The sequence below is a fragment of the Zeugodacus cucurbitae genome, chromosome 6 (genome assembly GCF_028554725.1).
Source record: "Zeugodacus cucurbitae isolate PBARC_wt_2022May chromosome 6, idZeuCucr1.2, whole genome shotgun sequence".
Taxonomy (NCBI): Eukaryota; Metazoa; Arthropoda; class Insecta; order Diptera; family Tephritidae; genus Zeugodacus; species Zeugodacus cucurbitae.
The window spans coordinates 9,946,347-9,968,474 of record NC_071671.1 but is presented as its reverse complement, the minus strand read 5'-3'; the positions used below and the strand labels follow the sequence as shown (position 1 = coordinate 9,968,474).

Below are 22,128 nucleotides of genomic sequence, written 5' to 3'. Positions count from 1 at the left end.
TTTTTTGTCGTTTTGTGGCGAGTTTTGCCTCGGCTTGCCCCGCATTGGTGCTACGTTGTCTGCGACGACTAATTAGGTAACCGAGTATTTACAAGAACAACTGCAATGTGTACAATAATAGCAACAATAATAAAAGCAACAACGTCATAACATAAACTAGCTCATGATAGCCACAACGACGACGACGACAACAACAACAACAGCAGCAACGAGAACAACTGCAACAACAGAGCATTCTACGTAATACCACTTTATTTGCTTAACGTTTGTACCTCTATGCATACATACATATGTATACGTATTTAGAATTGAGTGAAGCATACGAACAGTTGCGTTCGTAAAACGGACAGCGACTTGGCCTTATCTTATAGTGTAGATAGATGCGAGCATGGTATGTTAAGTTCTTATCAAAAAATGTTTAATGACAGACAAATGCATACGCAAGTACATATGAAGAAACATACATTTTCATCTTCTAAGTTGTTAATTACCATAATTGAGTTAGCTGTTCAATTGATTTTTTTAAGTTGAAATATACAACATGTTTCGTATCTACTATCTGATCTAATCAATCAATGAATTTATAGAATTTTATGAACAAGTCAATTATTTGAAAACATTTCTCTTATTAGTTCCATATAGAATTCATACATGCATACAGTTAAACTTCCATAACTCGTACTTCTATAACTCGAAGATCTCCAAAACTCGAATTCTTGAATTAGCTACAACGGTTAGAAATCAAATTATATATAGGGTTATAACTTAAACTTCCATAACTTGAACTCTTGAATTGGCTAGAGAAGTAAAATTTCATACAAATTTCCTTCAATAACTTCCAAACTTTTCTACCAGGCCATAATACAAGATTTTAAATATTACTATCGAGGCAGAATTTTAAAAATAGTCCCTCAATATTGAATATTCCATAACTCGATGACATTCTAACTTGAAGTTTTTTTGTGGATTATGGTAATTCGAGTTAGAAAAGTTCAACTGTACATATGTAACGAATATACTGTCGTTAAATTTACTATAATGATTTAAAATAACACTCCTCCAAAATGTACTTTTAAAACTTTTTGGTATTTCTTGTCTTATTTTTAAACATATTCAACCATTCAAACGTGAATTTTAATTGAAAATGTTAAATTTTAATGGATTCAAAACATTGTAAGGTTCCTTTTAAGAAAGCATTGTGCAAAAATTATTTTATATGATTTCTTAGGATTATTCTAATATTAAGAATTTTATGTATTGAATTCTCAAATTTTAGATTTTCATGAAAAGTATCACAACACAAAGTTTAATATGAATTTCTAATTTTATATATTTATGATACTGTCATACAGCATACTCTCGAAAAGTAAATCGATTGGTATTTTAGGTAATTTAGTTTTTCGAATAATTTACTTTTCCAAATATATACATAAATTATCTGTTTTTATAATATTGAATGAATTTTTAAACTTAAAAAATTCATTAATTTATTTGCTTCAATAAAACATATGGATTTACATGAAAAACATATTTACATTTACATACATACATATGTATTTACTATGAAGAGAAAAAATCTTGATATTCTTTTGTTTTTTTTTTTCTTTTGTAATATATTTTCTGACCATTTTGTACGACAATTCAAAAAGTCTGACACCTGATTTGCATCGTTTTCATTTTTAAACCAGTGGATTAAGTAGGAGAGTTTATTTACTAAAAAGACGCGATAAACAAGAGAGTAAGTGTTTTTGCAACATCGTAAAAAACGCTGCTTGCTTCGTTTCGAATTTTTTATCACACTCTCTGAAAAGTAAATTAAAAAATTTACTTTTTCGAGGTGATTAACTTTTCCGCGATTATTTACTTTCTGAGAATTTACTTTTCGAGAGTATACTGTATTTCTATGTAATATGTTACAACACTCTGCATTTTTTATTAACGTCACTGTACCTATATACGTAGTAGCTTAAATAAAAGAAAAAGCCATAAAAGTAAATAACAAAACAAAATAAAACTGAATTGAAGGGAAATTAATACGAAGAGACAGGCATTTTAGATACAGAGATATAATATTTTAAATACACACACATTCATTTGAGCATATGCACGTACATAAAAAATGAAGAATAGTTGCTGTCAAACAGAAAAACCTATAAAAATAATTGTATCCTAAGCAATGAACAATTCAAACAATATCTATTATAAAGTTTAATTTTTACCAAATATAAAATCAAAAACATTTTATAAAAAAATCTTAAATGGCATGCCGAATCGCATTGGGAGTGGACAAAAAAAAAAGAACACCACAAATAATTGATATATATAATTAAAACGGATTGTTTATAATTAAAGCCAAGCACAACTTGGCTGGCTTGACTCTGCTAGGACCGCACAAGTAGTCTGGGTTATGGAATATCAAGATTCTGGGACATTTTTTTACAATTCTTCTTGTCGCAATATTTTTACATTTATCGACCCATTCCATTCGGCATGCATTTTAGTGAAATCGATGCGACCGCCTCGATATTTCTGTATCAACACCGGCGCTTTTCGAACTGTTCTTCAATAGAGTTTATTTAAAACCAGACTAATCACTTGCTTACTGCAACAGTTGGCTTGAATGTACGAAGCACCAATACGAATCTGAAGAAAATATCATCTGCGATTGTAGTTTAGCGAAGCCTACCCTCTTTGAAATGAGTTTTTTGGGTAATAGGAATTGGTGCACAATTGTGGAACAGATGCTAATATGGAGAAGCTGCTAAGGTTATACGTGTTTTTATGAGATTGGAGATTTTCGTTTGATTGACTGAATTTATTTGATTTCACTGAATTCTTGGCCAAAAAATATTGTAACGATTCCCTAGCCTCCATATTCGCCAGACAAAACTCCGCATGACCTTTTTCTATTTCCAAAAATAAGAAAAAGAGCCGTCAATTAAAAGCAAACGGGAAATCGCAGAAAGAACGGAGTTCTTAGTGGTAGCTCGACGTATTGCCTGTCATCTGTATCATGAGTATCTTCACAAACCGGCGGTTCGCATTAAAGTTGACGATAAAACTGTCTAGTTTCACGCTGCCCGAAGGTCAAAATGAAAACCCATGATTAAGTTGTATAGAAAATATCACGTAGAAATGTTGAAAAGTTGTATCAAAATAGCTTCTCCGGCATACGATACATTTAACAATCAGCCAACAAAATTACACATACACAAGCGCACTTTCTCATAGCTATTTATATATGTATATATGTATATCTGTGCATTTATATAGATAATTCGACTAAATAAAGACTGCCGTGTATGTGTTTTTTTCGCAAATGTCACATGCTGCACACCGACAACTCGAACTATCTGTAGACAGGGAGGCAAAACTGGCACAGACGACACGCCGTCAGACATGACATATACGAGGTACACGCTTGTGTAGAAGTGTTCAAATATTTGGATATCCGTGTGCATCGACACTTTTCGACTGGGCGGCACTAGCTAGCACAAGACGACAGACGGCAGTTGTGCCAAAAGGCAGCCAGACGAAAATGTCGTCAATCAAAAGTGAGCGCGTGAAAGTGTTTTATTTATAAAGTTAAATGAAATTTGCGCACATTTCAATTTCGTAAAAAATCAAACGCATGAGACAAATCTTAATTTAACTTTCGCTTTCGCATACTTCCTACGGTTGTCTTTTATATTCTTGATTTTATTTTTATATTTATTTTTGATTTTATATTTATTTTTTTTTTTTTTGTATTTTCTAAGCACATGCCTGGTTGAGAATTTTTAAAACACACGCGTATTCTACTTTGTATGAATGTATGCATATATGAGTACATTTTATATGCTTTCTATTTTCGAAACTCGCGCTACAACATTGCGACGCGACGAGGTGCCCAGAATAGGCGTTTGAAAAAACAACGAAACTTTTATGAATCAGTTGCAATTATACTGCAATTACATTATTCGCTAATTACAACCCGTTTTGTTGTGCCACAGCCAATGAACATGTATATAAAAGTACGTGCGGACCTTTGTTCGATTAAACGCAAACATATGTACATATATACAGGCAATTTATTCATGCGAATCTCCAGTGATTCAGTCACAAGCTTTTATCGTGGATCTAAAAAATCCCAATTTCCTGTCGTGATTTACTTGCTTTACACACATATACATACAAATGTACTTATAGAAAAACACATGCGGATAATTAGAAAACCGATTCTACAGTTTGCAATATTTTAAGACCCATTAGAACACGTGCTCTGCGAGAAGGAAAGTTTCTTAATTATAGTTGCATTATATTCATGAAAAAGTGTGTTGTAACGGATTAGATGACATCGTGACACATACATACTTATAGAATTAACAGCAAAAAGTCTGAGAATTAATAGTTTTTAGAAGAATATAGTTAGATAGATAACCCTTTATAAGTACAGAATTTCCAGAGTGAACGAAACTGGTTTGCAGTGATCGTGAGGCTGGGTTTTCTTGCAAGCAATTAGTACAAGAAATCTCGTTCACTCGGATTCATATTGTTTTGTTGTTGCTTTTACTTGTATATTTCCAAATCTTTATCACATACTACAGTTACAAAAACAGTTTGAAAACATTGAAACATCGACAGTGTGGTGTCCCATCCCCTCTACTATTCAACTCCTATATCTCGAAACTCCCTCAAACACCAGAGGGACTTTCTACTATTAAACTCCTCTAACTCAAAACTCCCTCAAAGGGAATCTCAGTCACCTCTTACGCCGATGATGGTACGATAATGACGTCGGTCTCAATGGAATCAAAGGTATGTGTTCGAAATTAAACACCTACCACCTCAACGTTGCTCGCTTCTTTACTGCTAGGAGCCTAACACTCTCCCATACCAAATCTACATCGACCATATACACAAATGGGGCCAAGGAGTATAGTCTGGACCTAAATATTTCTTTCGATGATATCAAAATTCCGACTGTAAACAACCCAAAACATTTGGATGTTACACCCCACACACCGCGATTGTTACCAAGATACAGAGCCGCAACAAAATTCTCAAGTCGCTAGCCGGCAGCACTTGGTGTAAAGACAAAGAAATGTTGTTGACAACTTATCAGGCTATCGGTCGGCCGGTCATAAACTACGCAGCTCGTAGGACGCAGCTAGGGAAGTTTCAGACATTTCAGCGAACATCGGATGCGACAGACTTTCGACAAGCACTGAACACCATTCACAGAGGAGCCATTAATACCTGCATCGCCGACCTCCCCGCCGATGGCGTACTTGGAGATAAAACACCACCCATCGCAGACACAGAGCTCGAGTTGACTCGCGAAACTAGAGCGATCCTCGCGCAACTTCGTTATGGATACTGCACCTCTTTGCATTTCCACTAAACCTCACTCATCTAACATCCCTTACCCTTTGGTCCGATTCTGTTGAAACAGTTCGTTTTCTGGACCTCCCGTTAGCTGATTTCGATTACAATTGATTTAGGCGTGTTGTTTCAGGCAGGTTTGGGCAACCGCTCACTATTGGATCGAATTTGAAACAGTTTTATTTGTCAACACTTCCATACAACTCATCAATTTGACATTTTTATTTTCAATATCCAAGACAGTTTGATTCAGTATGTAACGGTAATGGGGCATAATCACATCTAAGGACTTACCAACACTAAATGCTGGCATAAAAACAACAACAACACATGTCTATCAAGTTTGTAAGTACCACATAAGATTTCAATAGTACAAATGTAATTCGCAGTGCTACCCTAATGCGAGTATAAACACACATATATGTATATGTTTGCGCGTACGAATTCAATTGTTTTTACCTTAACTAATTAGTTATAATTACACTTAATGCAATTTAGTTGACGTTTTTTACTTATTTGCATTTATTTGTGCCATGATAAACACAAAAAGTCACTGCTATACAAACCCACACACACCAACACAAACTTACACATACATACATACATATGTACTTCATTTACAAACACATCAATATTGTTTATGAAAACGTTTTGGAGATGAAAATATTTGTATTTGTTTAGTGTGCACTTAGATATGACAATGCATACAAACATACATACATGCATTTGTACGTGGGCAGATAGCTATCTGGGTGACAAACAATTCGTTCTCATTTCATTGGTTTTGCATTTTCACTTAGAGCATTAGAGCCACTCATTCTTTCCACCATACTTGTCATCTGTTACAAGGGCCTTTCGGTGCACAAAGGCACTAGGCAGATACATACATAAATCAACATATATATATGTACATATGTTTCCATGTATGTATGTATGTACTATGTAAGGTTGGGTATTGAAATATGTTTTAAGTGCTAGCCATAAAAGTTAATAGGATTGAGTTTTGCCCTGATTTATATTAGCATTATTGTTTGCTCGCATATTTCTAATGTTGAGTAAAACGAAATGGGAAAAAAGTGGAATGGTATTACAAAAAAAACATAAAAAATAAAATTGCTTGAAAATCAGTGATACCGGGTGCTTGGGTTTTTAAAAAAATCAGCCCGCTAAGCGAATTTCCAACCATAAATCATTAAAAATTATTAGTGGATTTTATCGATTTGAAATGGTATACCGTTTAACATTGCTGGTGGTATAGCATGTCTAAAATATATATTAAAATATATATTTGGTTTCGATCTATGATCTCTTGAAAAATTGCAAGAAGATCTGACCTTTTCGAGCCAAATTCTGTTCAGCGTTGAGGCCCATTTCGGGCTCAATGGGTTGTGGCATTTGGGATGAAGAGCAAAAAACAACGGTTAGGTGTTGTTTGTGGACCGCTAGAATCATCGACGCCACTGCCACTGCCCACACATCGCAACAATCAATGGATTTATTGAGAGAAGACTGTGATAAGCAGATAATTTCACGTTTTTTTGTCCGTCAATTGGCCACCAAGATCGTGTGATATCTCATCGTTAGACTTTTTCCTGTGGGTATATGTAAAGACTACAGAAAGTCTATGCGAACAATCCCGCTTCGATGCAGGCTTCGGAGGAAAACATCACGCGTGTTATTCGCCAGTTACCAACCGAAGTACACGAACGTGTAATCGAAAAAAATCCTTGCGCAACTTCGATCTGGATATTGTAGCAGGTTAAACTCTTACTTATCCAGACTGAACCTCGACATACAAAATACATGTCCTACATGTTATGAGTCCCCGCATGACACTAACCACCTTTTTGCATGCCCAACGAACCCTACTCATCTAACACCCATTTCCCTTTGGTCCAACCCGTCGAAACAGCATGTTTCCTCGGCCTCCCGTTAGATGACCTCGACGACAACTAGATTTATGATTTCCGTTCCGGCAGGGATAGATAATCGTTACAACAACAACGAGTCATCGAAAACTGGTCTCAAGGGATCGACCGCGGCCAACATTTGAATGAGATAATCTTTAAAAAATAAATGCCAAAGAATGTTCTTTCGAATGATAATAAACATTCCCCATTAAATTTTAATTGTCTGTGTTTTTTCTCGAAACCCCTTTAGAAGATATAATGAAATAGAATTTCTTAAGAACATAAAACAAGTACAAATATTAATTTTCGGAATATTGAAAGTGAAGAGGAAAATATTTTGTCTAAATACAAATAAATCCCGTTACAATTTGAGGACATATTATTTGTCAATACTACTTATATATAGTATACCAACCACACCCAGCGTAAAGCAGAAAAACAATATTCTTATCAATTTATGAGATTTTTTTTTTGGCGTTCCAATATTTTGCGCAATCCAATAAGTAGATAAGATAATAAATATTTATTTTCGTAAACAAACTGTTCGAACTTGCGCGATGAGCGACTAGAAGCATATTTGAGAGAAGGACGCGAGAGAACGGGCCGATAAAATAGCTAATATTAGGACAATATCTAAGAAAGTGCGACAGTACGACACCTTATTGTTGTTTTTTAATATGAAACATAAAATATTAGTAAATATATGCAACAGTTAGATTAGGTAAGTGGATTTAATAAATGGCATAGGAGAAATGCGAGTATCTTATCACTTATCAGTCGAGCACAACCAAGTCACAAATACTTGCGCCATTTCGTTATCATTGTTGGCCAACACTCGAAAGAGGTGTGATTCTTGAAAATCGACAACAACAAAAATAAAAAAATATAATAATAAATACAACACTTACTCCACTTATGTCGCTCTATTTACGACTCATATCGATATTTTATATTTGCGAGCAATTGCCGGTGTGTTATGTCGAAAAACACTAACTTTGAACTAACCGTAGACGCTAATCAAACGAAGCGTTTGTAAATAGACGTAAAATAAAGATGTGTAACACAGTAAAATTTTATTGAGGTTATAACCGTTCTTCTTCTATGAAATTCAATAAAATAGTTTGTATGTTTCTATACCCATTTTAATATCTAATATATATTTATGTATGTGAGTGTGTATAACTTAATTACGCGATTGTACATACTTTTTCAATTTACTGCTGTTTGCTTGATAAAAAAGTTTGCGAGTATTGATAAAGCGCCATCGATTACGAATTGCTTTTAATTCAATAAATATTGGAACGCAAAATGTTTATGCGTTTTGAAAACAGAAAATACTTTATGCAACAATTTATTGAGGTTAGGCCAGACAGAGTACGAGTATTCGTGGCAAAAAACATTTGTGGCCTTGAAATTTTAATTCAAAAAGGTTTAAATTTTAATAAAAACAAAAAAACCTTAACTTCGGCTGTACCGAAGCTAATATACCTTTCACAGGGAAGCTACCCTTCTTTCCATACAAGCCATTGATTCAGTTTGTATGGCAGCTATATGATATAGTGAACCGATCTGAACAATTTTTTCGGAGATTAAATTCTTTCTATGTACAATAACTCACACCAAATTTCGTGAAGATATGTAGTAAAATGCGGAAGTTTTCCATACAAGCCCTTGATTCCGATCGTTCAGTTTGTATGGCAGCTATATGCTATAGTGAACCGATCTGAACAATTTTTTCGGAGATTAAATTACTTCTATGAACAATAACTCACACCAAATTTCGTGAAGATATGTAGCAAAATGCGGAAGTTTTCCATAGAAGCCATTGATTCCAATCGTTCAGTTTGTATGCTATAGTGAACCGATCTGAACAAGTTTTTCGGAGATTAAATTACTTCTATGAGCAATAACTCACACCAAATTTCGTGAATATATGTAGTAAAATGCGGAAGTTTTCCATACAAGCCCTTGATTCCGATCGTTCAGTTTGTATGCTAGCTATATGATATAGCGGTCCGATATCGGCAGCTCCGACAAATGAGAAGCTTCTTGAAGAGAAAATAACATCTGCATAATTTCAAAACGATATCTTAAAAACTAAAGGACTAGTTCGTATATATACAGACAGACGGACGGACAGACAGACAGGCGGACATGGCTAAATCGACACAGTTCAACATATTGATAATTTATATATATACTTTATAGGGCCTCCGACGCTTCCTTCTGGGTGTTACAAACTTCGCGACAAACTTAATATACCCTGTTCAGGGTATAAAAAAGCTTCCAAAAATCCTAGGAATGCTCTTTCTGTATTATATATACATATATGAATTTGTTTCTCAAATTTACATATATTAGAGGAGACCCAACTAAGGTTTTTGTTGCTGTTGTAACGGTTACCCAAGCCTGACTGAACTAATTATCATCGAAGTGATCTAACGAGTGGCCCAGGAAACGAACTCGATAGGGTCGGACCAAAGGGAAAGGAGTGTTAGATGAGTAGGGTTTAGGGGGCATGCAAAGAGGTCGTTAGTGTCATGCGGGGACTCTTTGCATGCAGAACATATGTATGTCGAGTATGCCACGGGGTCTAGTCTGGATTAGTAGGACTTCAACCTGCTACAGTATCCAGAACGAAGTTCCGCGAGAGTCACTCTATTTTCACGAGGCAACTCGAGCTCTGCGTCTGCGTTGAGTGGTGCTGTATCTCAAAGTACGCCATTCGCGGGGAGCGAGTCGTTGGAGGTGTTAATGGTTCTTCTGTGATTGGCGTTCAGTCTTTGTCGAAAGTTAGTCGCATCCGAAGTTCTGTCGATATAGTCGTGTAAGTCGTCGAAGGATTTCAGTAAGGTCAGGAAGAGACATCAAGAGGCAACCTGTGGCTGTCCGGAGAGCGGTATTTTGACAAGTCTGTAGCTTTGCTATCTGCGTCCTACTGCATCCAGGCGACCATTTTTACAAACCCCCTTGTAGAGGTTATAGATTTCATTAATTGATAGCCACCTTAGTGTCAATTAAAACGAAGACCCACAGAAAGCAGTCTGAAAGCTCAAGTTGTCGTATTTTGATGTTACTATCGACTTGAACCAATTTTCTGTTCTGTTGGGTAGATTTAAGTTCCAGTTTGGAACCGTCATTAGAAAAAACTTTTAAATATTGGTCGGAACTAGAACTGTAACCATATTTTGCACACTTATAGTACATAATATGACGAATTCTCCACATTTAAATTAAAATCTATTTCATTCCAGTTAAATTTGTTATTTCGCAAATATGTACTGCCTTACTGCTTTGAATTCTAAAGCCAACATTGAATTCCCTTACTACAGTGATTCTACGCATATTTCTAGCCGTAGAAGAATGTCTATGGTACTACTACAACAACAACTATGCGATTTGTGGAAAATACCAAAAGGAAATGATGCGTACAGTAAGAAAATGGCAAATATTGTGGACTTAAATATCTTTAAGCCTTTCCATAGCCATACAAAGCAAGCGGTTATGAGCAAAAAAGGCAATGCGATAAATTATCGGCTGGCATGCGAGTGTGGCAAACGGTCGTTAAATGTTGTCCGCAAAGCGGTAATGATCACCGCCTTACCAAGAACTGAAAAATGGTCAAGAGTTGTGGTGGTGATGCTGGCTGTTGTTGGGGCACACAGCCAACGCTGCGCAACGATGACAAGGCGTATATGATGTACATATGTATGTATGTTTGTGAGGCGGCAGAAAAGTACCGACCCAACTGAACGATTGCGCGGCAGTATGAGTATCCAATTATAATTTTTTTATACCGAAGTCAATGCAGAATCACGTCGCATCAAGATTAAGAATTCTTTTCTTCACACCTTCAAGTGACGCTTACCAATAACAAGCAGCGCACACACCGCCAACCAAACACAACCATCAGCTGCTGGGGCATCGAAATAAAAAGCGTAGCTAAAAAAAAAATAAAAATCAAAGAAAAAGAATTTATAAAGAAGGTATCAAGATCCAGCACGGAAAAGAAGTTAAGCACTTCGGCAATAACAAAAACCAACAACAACAATGCCAACAAAATATAACCAGATCTGAAAGGAGCCAAATAAAGCTGACAGCTAACAAAAGGTATAGTGAAAAAGTTGAGAAAAGAATTCGTTCGAAACGAATGCAAAGAAAATGTGATCAGACACACAACCAACACTCCAGCAGTCAGTCTCATTGTCCGCCATACCATTGTATAGCACATATTCACATATGTTTGTGTGTATACATATGTATGCCTGCACACATGTAAGCGAAGGTTGAAGGCATTGTGGATCCATTGGTCACGGAACAAATCAAACCGAACCACACTTAAATCCAACGCACAACAAATGGTCAAAATATGCTCATGTTATGTGCCCGTATGCAGCTACAACAACAAAATGCAATAACAAAACAAAAATACTGGATTATATTGTCTTTTATTGGGACATCGGTACGTAGGCAAGGAAGCGGCGACACAGCTGAACAGCTGAAACTACAGCCATCAGGCCAAGTATTCTAGTACTATACAATGTAACACCAAAAATCTGGCGGCACAATGAAATGCAATTTATAAGTGAACGTATGTATTTCTGTGTGTTTGTAGGTGTGTAGATTGTATGTATGTATGTTGTTATAAGACGCTTGGTATAAGTTGACATTGATTGTGATACATAGACAATTAGAGATTATGCCGACCCAACAGATACAAATAATAAATAGTATTCATTGTCAATGAAGAAGATTATCAAGCAAAATAAAAAAAAATCATGCTACTAGAATGCCCTAATGACTCTGAAGTTTACAAAAGACTCTCTTTAATTTTTCAGGCATTTTTAAAGAGAAAAGTCATATATGTTCAGTACAGTGTTCTCGTGAAAACTCGAACTAATAAAAACCGTACTAGTTCGAATTAACTAATTAATCCAGTCTTCGAATATTATGAATTTTAATTTATTTATTCGTTTTTACACTTACAATTGTTCAGGATTGGTATTTCAAAAGGTAAAATGGTCGCGCACTCGCCTACTAATTGATCAAAAACCATAACTCAGGAACTACTCGACCAATTTCATTGGTATCTCAATAGTACAGTTTAAAAATGGACGAAATCGATTAACAACCATATCAACTTTCCTTACAAAACATTTTGAAGTCCATCAGATTCTTTCACTTTACAATATAGCTAAGAAACAGTGAAGATATCTGTTATTTCAGGTGCATCAAGAGGTCAATCCTACAACACGCCGACGAACTTGAACAATACACCGACAAGACCGCGGACGCAGACAGTTTTAGACAAGCTCTAAACGCCATTCACAATGGAGCTATTAACACATTTCCTTTAGCAAACGAAGACCAGCAGGTTAAACTCCTACTTATCCAGACTGAACCTCGACATACAAAATATATGTCCTGCATGCAATGAGTCCCCGGATGACACTAATCTCCTTTTTGCTTGCCCAACGAACCCTACTCATCTACAGCATTTTCCCTTTGGTCCAACCCCGTCGAAACAGCATGTTTCCTGGGCCTCCCGTTAGATGACCTCGACGACAACTAGATTTATGATTTCCGTTCCGGCAGGAATAGATAATCGTTACAACAACAACAATAATATCTGTTATTTTTGTTTAAACATTTTTGTTGGCTTTTCGCGCAATGATTGAAGCACATTCATTTTTTTGTTTGGTAACTCTTCAGCAGTTGCCCATTGTATAGCTTTGCTAAAAATTTATACCGCTTCGGATGAACTTACGCATTCTCGTCTTTTTAAACAGAGATTTATTCTCTTCTTATAATATTCTCAAGCAAATATTGACAATCGAGTTTTTGTTAATAACTATAAATTTGATGATTTGGGCTATAGTCCTTGTATTAACAGTGAAATAATAGCAAATATTTATAATTTTGAAAATCAAATATTTTAGATTTATGAGAATGTATCTAATTTGTGGGTTCTTTTCGAATACGGGACGGGATATAAAGTGTGTATGGCCTTTTGAAACACTACATCTTGTTGAAACACATAGATACAAGACTCGGCCGCTTATGGCGGCTTGCGTTAAACAACTTTTTATTCAATTTTTTCTAAATATTATAGTAGACAAATCCGTCACAGCTGCAGGCGGGTGACGGGAATCCAGTTTGACCGCTCCTCGTACCCGCAGAGGATTCGTTTCTATTAATTTTGTAGTATCTACCTACATACAAACATTCATATGTAACATGCGGGTTTCTTAAGCCAAGAACATATAGACAAACATGTGTGCTACAAAATAATGTGTTTGCCGGCCAGCAGAACTCCGCACATCACACCACACACACGACAAGCCGCTCTTCAATGCTCTTCCCACAGCAATCCCGCTGTTCTGAACTCGCAACTCGTACTTTTATTCTTATTGCCGTGAACTCCGTTGTTTTGCTTTCTTTTGTTGCTTCGCACCTTTCAAAAGTCTTTTACCAAGGTTTTTATTGAGCTACCTTCTTTGGTTGTCTTTTTTTTTTTTTTGTTTTTATATGTGCAACGTGTAGGTACAATCGCACATTCGAACTTATTTTGGTGTTTTCTTCACACCTCCATTGCAATTCACTGGAAAAGACCACTATGGAGAAGTTCTTTTTGTATGCCTATTTGTATTGTAGTCATTGTTAAACTTGTTGTTGTTGTTTTTAGTTTTCTTGAAGCTCGGAATAAGTTTTAAAGGTACGAACTTAAAGCTAAGTCTACTTGATAGTTATGTATTTACCATATTTATATATATGTATGTGTGCAATATGTTCATACATATGTAAGTATGTTTCCACGTGCTTTATATTAAGCTTCATATGAAGTTCAGCGCTGAACCCAACTCCACACAGATAGAAACGAGCTGAATGGCTCTCGGCTTCTGGTCGGATGTCTTTGGCGTTTCACACTTTAAATTTCCGTTGTTTAACTTGTCTGTGTTGTAGATGCTGTAGTGAGCTTCAACCTACAGACCATTGAATACAACTTTACACTAACAATTTTCATGTAGGAAGGTACATGATATGAAGATATGTACACGCAAAGATAGGAGTTCCGTAAGCACAATTATTTAAATGGAATATATTTTATGGACCCGTTATATGTATATATCATGGACCAGTTATAATCTCAAAATATTCATTTGCTATTTTATATCAATTTTTTACATTTTTTAAATAAATAATTGCTTGGCTTCTTTGTCTAACACTTTATTCGTGGTTTTGTTTTATTCAACAGTTCCCAAATTCAAATAATTACAGATAAAACAGTTGTCAAGACTGTATAACTTAGTTTCTGAACTAGATATTTATAAAATATACGAAACCGGGATTAATTCTGTAACTAACTTTAAACTCTCTACTTTTCATTTAATATATACACATTTCATCGTAATTCAAGAAGTAATAATCGCATCACTCTGAGGAAATAAATATGTATACTCAAATACTATTGTATTTTTGAATGTACCATTACTGATTTTCCCTAAACTTCAAAGCACATAAGGATGTATGTGCTAAAAACTTGGATTATGTATGGGTATACCGTTTTGGGGTGGTTCCACCCCCATATCTATCAACCATATCACTTTTCACAAACTAGCAAGCTATATATTTAGCATAAAACATATTTGCCAAATATTTTATGTACAAATATATGTATATATGGTACTCACCATCTATCCAATAGCGGCACCACTTAATTGTTGGCTCCTATAATTGCTTTGCCTCTAAGGAAATAAAATACTTATTGCACACTTTAAACGGCAAAACGATTCAGTTATCAAGTTAAAGCTGCTCACTGATTGTTTATTATTTTCAGTATAATGTATTATATTCACAATTTCTTCGCTTTTGTATATTTCTTTTATAACAATTTTAGCACAAATTTCACATTAATTTAAAGCACTTTTCATTTAATATTTCCATAAATTTTATCCGTTTCTCACACAACACTTAAGCATAGTTTGTGGTGATTTCTATGCGCAAGAAATTACATTTGCGCCCAATTCGTTATAACGATATTAATGTATTAAACAACAACGCCACACTGACTGCCGCAGCCTCAGTGTCGTCGACAGTGTTTGCCCGCCCGCTTCGTAATCATTTTCATTTGCCTGATTTTCAGCTCGCTGCTGCTGCACACACACACATACTCCCACCGAGTTTGTACACTCAAAGCAAAAAAGAATAAAGAATAGCAAACTGCTATTCTCTCACTACACACCACTTAATAGTATGTGTTGTTGTGTCGTTGTTGCTATTGATGCCACTGCCGCTACTTTTATTCTACACAGCAGTTGCACACCCAAAGTGTGAATGCACCACAGACGAGTACAACAAAAATAGCACCTCACATTCAACCATTTAATTTGATTTGATTTCGTATTTTCTTCTTTTCTTACACAAGTGTGTGTGTGTATGTGCACTTATGTGTGTGTATTTTTGTTCTCCTCTTTTGGGCACTTTCTCGTTTAAATCTGCTTGTTCGGTATTGCTGCCGAGGTATTGTATTTGCTAGCTGCCCACCGCATCCGCTTGGTGCGAAAACAAAAACAACAATACAACATAAAACGAAAAACAATACGTGACGTTGACGCCGATGCCGACGTAAGCAACACTGCGAGATTCCGTTTTTCTTACTACGTTGGGATTGCGTTCTTTTTTTACTTGCTTTTGCTTTTGCACTGATTTTGTTTTTTTATAAATTGCTTTTGCCTGTACACTTTTTGCTTTACTTTTCTCAATACACAGACGTAGACAAATCTTGGCTAATTTTATTGAAGATTTCACTTCTTTATACTTTCTATTCTTAAACACTTACAAAAGAATCAAATAATTTTCATTTATTTTGTATATTTAGACACTTTTATTAGTTTATTTCTCATTGAAATATTCTATAATCAACAAAATAGAGGGCAGCAAACTTTTCACGTAAATCTAAAATCAAAGAACGAAAATTACTAACTGTAGTTGCCACGTTGTTGAGTTCAATAAAATATAACACATTGTTTAAATTTAGGTCTATGTTGTAAAAGTAGCAATGTTTATCAGTTTAAATTGTTAACAAACTATATTTTCTGGAAAAGTTTTAATAATCTTTAAAATTAAATTTGTTTTCAACTTCACGACGGCAAATGTTATGTACTAATAGTTGCGCAAATACGGCAATGTTGATAAATCAGTGTTGTCTTATTTACAATTAGCTGCTTTTAAAAGTTTCTTATTGGATGGGGAACTATAATTTAAATTCTTAGATATAATATAAACATTTTAGCAGACAATCTAAACACTTTTTTGATTTAATTCAAAACACTTAGTGCGAATTTAAACTAAATTATATTCCTTAGAGTTGAAACAAGTTTGTATCACATATGAATGCACAGTTCTTATAGTTGGTAATGCAATAGAATCAAAACAAACAAAAATAAACTTATGCCATATGATTTTGACAATCAAGTTACAAACATATATGTTCATATTGCATCAGTTATTCAGACAAAATGTTTATTTTTCAAACAATTTCCAAACCACAATTAATTATTCAAACTCAACGTGCGTTTAATAGTTTTTCCGCAATCAGAAGCAATAATTTACTAAACAAACTTAAAACCGCCAATTTGCAGAAACGTGCGTTATGGGGTTACGTAGCGATTGCGTTCAACAAAGTTGACAGTGAACGGCTATCCAAAGTTGGACCGGATCGACTGTGCGCAGAATGGATGCTGAAAAATGGTGGTGCAGTTGGATTAGTAGGCATGCAAAATAGAGTGCTTAAGGACTATAATAGCCTACCACCAGAGTCGGTAAAATTCAATTTGCAAGTCATTGATGCCACAAATGCATCCATTATGAAGATGGGACTTGATCATTTTGCCGGTTGTCGCCATATAGATACTGTTGTATTTCACAACTGTAAACATCTGGAAGATGGAGGTCTTGCAGGTCTAGTACATTTAAAGAGCACACTTAAAAGACTACAAATTTCCGGTTGCTATAATCTGAGAGATAGTTGCTTTGATGTAGTGGCACAGTTGAGCGCACTAGAACAGTTACGTTTGTTCGATTTGATATACGTGAAGGATATACAAGGTGTGGCTACTAAACTACGACAAGCGCTACCAAATTGCAAAATTGAAGTGAGAACATCACAATAGATCGTTTTTCAAAAAGTTCAACACTTGAAAATGTACATAGTACTACATACATTTAATAGTTTGAGAAATAAAATTGTCTTAAACATTATGTTTGAAAAAATTGAATATTTTCCAGTATATTTACTGCACTTACTCTCACAATTTGTGTAAATAATTATCTTTCTGAGGACTAAACGTCAATAAGGATATACTTACAATATAATTCATGCAAACATATGAAATTATTTAAAACTGTTATTATTTATTTTCGACATTTCTGTATTTGTATGTTAAGTTTTTAATAAAGTCAACATTGAGTAATAGCGATTGCTCTAAAAATTATCATTCATTGAAAGCACCAACAATCTCCTACACCAATCATTACAATTTATGTAAAAAATAAATAAAACAAAAAAAAACATAAATGTAGGAAATAAAGGCGAAGATATCTCTAAGCGGTAAGCATAAATGCATAGTGCCAAGAACGTACTTATGTGCAGCGGCAATACGAGCAATAATGCAAATTTACATTAATTTCAAGGTTTCAATTGCGGCAATGATTCGTTGAACTTCACCCTCGGATTGTTGAAGTTTCTCCGTATTGGCTGATTGCACTTCAGCCGGCACTTTTGTTGCATAATCAGCAGCCTGCATGGCTTGCTTCAATTTATTCACAGTTTGATCTAATTGTTCCTTGCGCTTTTGCAATTTCGTAATTTCCTTCTCAGATTCAATGAGACCCTTAAGTAACAAGTGCACCTCGCATTGTGCACTAACCGTGAGTATGGCGCAACCCGCCGGCGGTTGAGTGTCAAATTCGAGCTTGGAACAGTAAGCAATTGTGGTCAAATCGCTTGCATATTTCTTAAGCGTTGCGTTGGGCTGCTCATCGGTGCAAACAATGTACGCCTCGGTCTTCACTTTATTGGGCAGATTGTAGTCGGAACGTGCTGAGCGTATGATGCGTGCGGCCTTTTGCATGAACTCAACATCTTTCTCCACCTTCTCATCGTGCCAAGTAACGTTATCTACAATAGCATATAATCAAAATAAAATTTAAGCTGGAAGCAGACATTTCAACTTACCAGGATATGCGGCCACAGAAATACTGGGTATAGTATCGGCACGTGGTAGCCGTTGGAATAATTCCTCGGTGATGAATGGCATAAATGGCGAAAGTATGCGCAAACCCAAATCTAAACATGTGAATAACGTACGGCGCGCGGCAGCCTTCTGTTCGTCAGTGCCATTTTGGAAAATCGGCTTCACACACTCCAGATACACATCACACAAGTCGTACAACCAAAAGCTGTAGCAAGCGCTGGTCGCAGCTGCGAAGTCATACTGCGCAAAACCACTGTTACATGTCTCAATAGCGGTGGCAAGCCGCGATAACACCCACAAGTCCATATTGTTTTCGTTGCCACTGAGCGGCAGTTCCGATGTATAACGTTCGTCGCCGCTGAAGTACATCAAAGCGAATTTCGTTGCATTCCACAATTTGTTGCAGAAGAAACGATAGCCTTGCACACGATTAATATCCAGATTAATATCGCGCGCTTGTGTGATATAAGCGCAGAGTGCAAAACGCAGCGCATCGGAACCACATTCTGGTATGCCATTGGGGAAATCTTGCTTTTGGCCAGCCTTGGCCTTTTCAATTTCACGTGGATCCAAATTGGAATCGTAGAGCAGCTTATGTAAGTCCTCAAGTGCAATTCCGCGAATAACATCCATGGGATCGATAACATTACCCAAGGATTTGGACATTTTTCGGCCATGTGCATCACGCACCATTGGATGCAAATACACCTCCTTGAACGGCAGCTTGCCGAGCAGCTTTTGGCCAAAGAATACCATACGCGCAACCCAGAAGAAGAGTATATCATGTCCAGTTTCGAGCAATGTTGTGGGATAGAAGGCTTGCAAGTCTTCGGTGTTGTCTGGCCAACCAAAGACAGAGAAGGGGAAAAGACCGGAACTGAACCACGTGTCCAGCACATCTTCATCTTGATGTAGCACGATTTTGCTGGGATCCACATTGAATTTCTCAGCGGCTTTTTTAAGCGCCTCTGCCTCTGATCTAGCAACGATCCAGTAAGCCTCGTCGTCGGCCTGTAAGGCAACACAAATAATTTATATATTTTTATTTTAGAAATTTTTAATAATTTCTTTCAGTTTACCAGGCCATCCGCATTGGTAAGCTTTCATTAGTAAATGAAAATCGATAAATAATACTGAGATAATACTAAACTCATTAAAGTACTAACCGTGCCGCCTTTAATGCTGTCATCATTGAAGCTCACGTGATAGGCTGGAATACGATGTCCCCACCACAGCTGGCGTGAGACACACCAATCGCGTATGCCCTCCATCCAGTGATACCAGATTTTAGTATGATGTTCTGGTATGATTTTTAACTCGCCCTTGCGCACAGCTTCGGTTGCGTCAGCGGCCAATTGGTCGCACTTGACATACCTACATACGCAACAAAAGCGAAAAATAAATAAAATTTCATTGTACTCAGCGTCATATGTTTGCAACATACCATTGTGGCTTAATCATGGGTTCAACTACGTCTTTAGAGCGACTGCAAAACGGCACGACCATTGGATTATTGACGGTCTCGCGATAAAGCCCCAATTCCTTCAGTTTTTCTAGTATACGCTTGCGACAATCGAAACGTTTCATACCCTTAAATTCGCCATAATCGCCGATAATGTAACCATCGTCATTGAAAATTGTGATAAATGGTAAATTGCAGCGTTTGCCAACTTCATAATCATTAGGATCGTGCGCGGGTGTAATTTTCACGGCGCCAGTACCGAAATTCATATCAACAAAGTCATCCACAACGATTGGTATACGACGATCACAGAATGGATGTTGCACGAATTTGCCATGCAAGTGCTTGTAGCGTTCATCTTGCGGATGCACAGCCACGGCAGTATCGCCCAGCATGGTTTCAATACGTGTGGTAGCCACTACAACTTCTTCATTGGAGTTCTCAATTTTATAGGCAAATTTGATTAGCACACCAAATTCAATCTGTAATGAAATATAATGTTTAGTTTTTGTAACGTCTTCTGATTTACAATAACTATACCTTTTCTTCATAGCCGGGTATAGAGAAGAATGTTCTACCAGGTATGTCTATTTTGTCGACTTCAATGTCCGATATAGCTGAACGTAGCGCACAAGACCAGTTAACAAGACGCGCGCTGCGGTAGATACTGCCATCCTCATGTAGACGCACGAAAGCCTCTGTTACAGCTTTACATAACTTCGGATCCATGGTAAACGCCACACGTGTCCAGTCATAAGACGAACCCAAACACTTGAGTTGATCGTAGATGCGCACACCCTTTTCACGACGCCAATCCCATATTTTTTCAATGAACTTCTCACGTCCCAAATCGTGGCGCGTCAACTTTTCCTCGCGCCAAAGTTTCTTTTCCACAACTACTTGCGTAGCAATGCCTGCGTGATCACAGCCTGGCACCCATAGTGTAGTGAAACCCTTCATACGATGATACCGCGTAATAGCATCTTCAATAGCATTGGTTAGGGCATGACCCAAATGTAGTGACCCCGTCACATTTGGTGGTGGAATTACCATAACAAATTTGCCTTTGGGATTCGGTTCGGATATGCTTGCACGCTTTAGGAAGATAAACAATAAAAGTTAATTTAATAAAATAAAAATATTGACGTAGCACGAACGTGCATATAAATGATAAAATTTCAACTCTAATTTCATCAGCAGTAATGGTAGGCTAGCGTTCGGCGCCTATATAAAGCTGACTCACAGTCTCTATTTCTAACATCTATGTGTTTGTAAGATAAGTAGCTAATAAATTATATGTATTTTAGAGACTACTTACACCATATTCTGGTGTGAAAAATCCTTCTTTCTCCCACCAACTATACCACTGAGCTTCAACATAACGTGGACTGTAGGCGTCTGGTAGTGCGCCTGTAATATCTTTTTTCTCGCCAGGTGCAGTATTTGCCGTATATATAGCAACCTCTTTGGTCTCCTTAACTTTTTTCTGCAATATTGAAGAAATTTTAATCGGTAAATAACGTACAACTCCTAATTCAAAGCACAATAACAAAGGGCCACACAGTAATTGTTGATTTTACTTTCACTTCTATGCCAACATTGCAATTGAAATATGTATGTACATACATATGTACGTATTTACTTCTTTCACATTTGGTAGGTTATTGTTTTGTGCACTTACCTCTGGTTTGTCTTTTTTCTCCGTTGCTGCGGGAGCCGCTGCTTTTTTGTCCAATTTTGCTTGCAATTTGGCCAACTTTTCTGCCTTTTTGGCCTCTTTTTCCAATTGCTTGGCTGTTTTTGGTGGACCAGCAGCAGCATCGTCGCCGGCTACAGCTCCCGATTGTGTCACAATTTCAGCATTTGTATTGGCCTGAGACATCTTAATGTAGCACGTAACTTCAATTGAGTATTTAGAAGTACCGACCTATGTAATTATTATGTTTGCGGACGCAAATTTGTGTGATTTATATAGGTTTGAGTGCCACGAGGTACTTCTGCAATACCATGCAATGTTCCACCAAGTATTGAAATTCGTTCAAAAATGACAATTAAAGTGAATGCAGTGTTGTTGTATTATGCCGACCATAAACCATAATTGGCTGTGCTATAAAGTTGTAGCAATACAAATTGCGAG

At 36.4% G+C, this 22,128-nt stretch overlaps 3 protein-coding genes across 3 annotated transcripts in view; 1 reads left to right on the top strand and 2 right to left on the bottom strand.

The window, feature by feature from the left end:
* LOC105210960 (leucine-rich repeats and immunoglobulin-like domains protein 3) overlaps nucleotides 1-16,245 on the bottom strand; it is a 29,389-nt gene extending 13,144 nt beyond the window's left edge. Inside the window, exon 1 of the mRNA XM_054232913.1 lies at nucleotides 14,966-16,245. The gene's annotated coding sequence lies outside the window, so the exon portion shown is untranslated. The remainder of the gene's footprint in view (nucleotides 1-14,965) is intronic.
* A 484-nt stretch (nucleotides 16,246-16,729) lies between these two features.
* Nucleotides 16,730-17,639, top strand: LOC105210962 (ATP synthase subunit s, mitochondrial). Its single transcript, XM_054232922.1, has one exon. It carries the CDS (start codon nucleotides 16,793-16,795, stop codon nucleotides 17,444-17,446), a length of 654 nt encoding a protein of 217 aa, XP_054088897.1. The 5' UTR covers nucleotides 16,730-16,792; the 3' UTR covers nucleotides 17,447-17,639.
* Nucleotides 17,640-17,667: 28 nt separating this feature from the next.
* On the bottom strand, nucleotides 17,668-22,057 carry LOC105210961 (valine--tRNA ligase). The gene is made up of 7 exons (XM_011182180.3): nucleotides 21,673-22,057; nucleotides 21,310-21,477; nucleotides 20,532-21,086; nucleotides 19,974-20,473; nucleotides 19,696-19,903; nucleotides 18,511-19,540; nucleotides 17,668-18,453 (listed from the first exon to the last, which is right to left on the bottom strand). The coding sequence occupies exons 1-7, from the start codon at nucleotides 21,871-21,873 to the stop codon at nucleotides 17,951-17,953; spliced, it is 3,165 nt and encodes a 1,054-aa protein (XP_011180482.2). The 5' UTR covers nucleotides 21,874-22,057; the 3' UTR covers nucleotides 17,668-17,950.
* Between the last annotated feature and the right edge of the window lie 71 nt (nucleotides 22,058-22,128).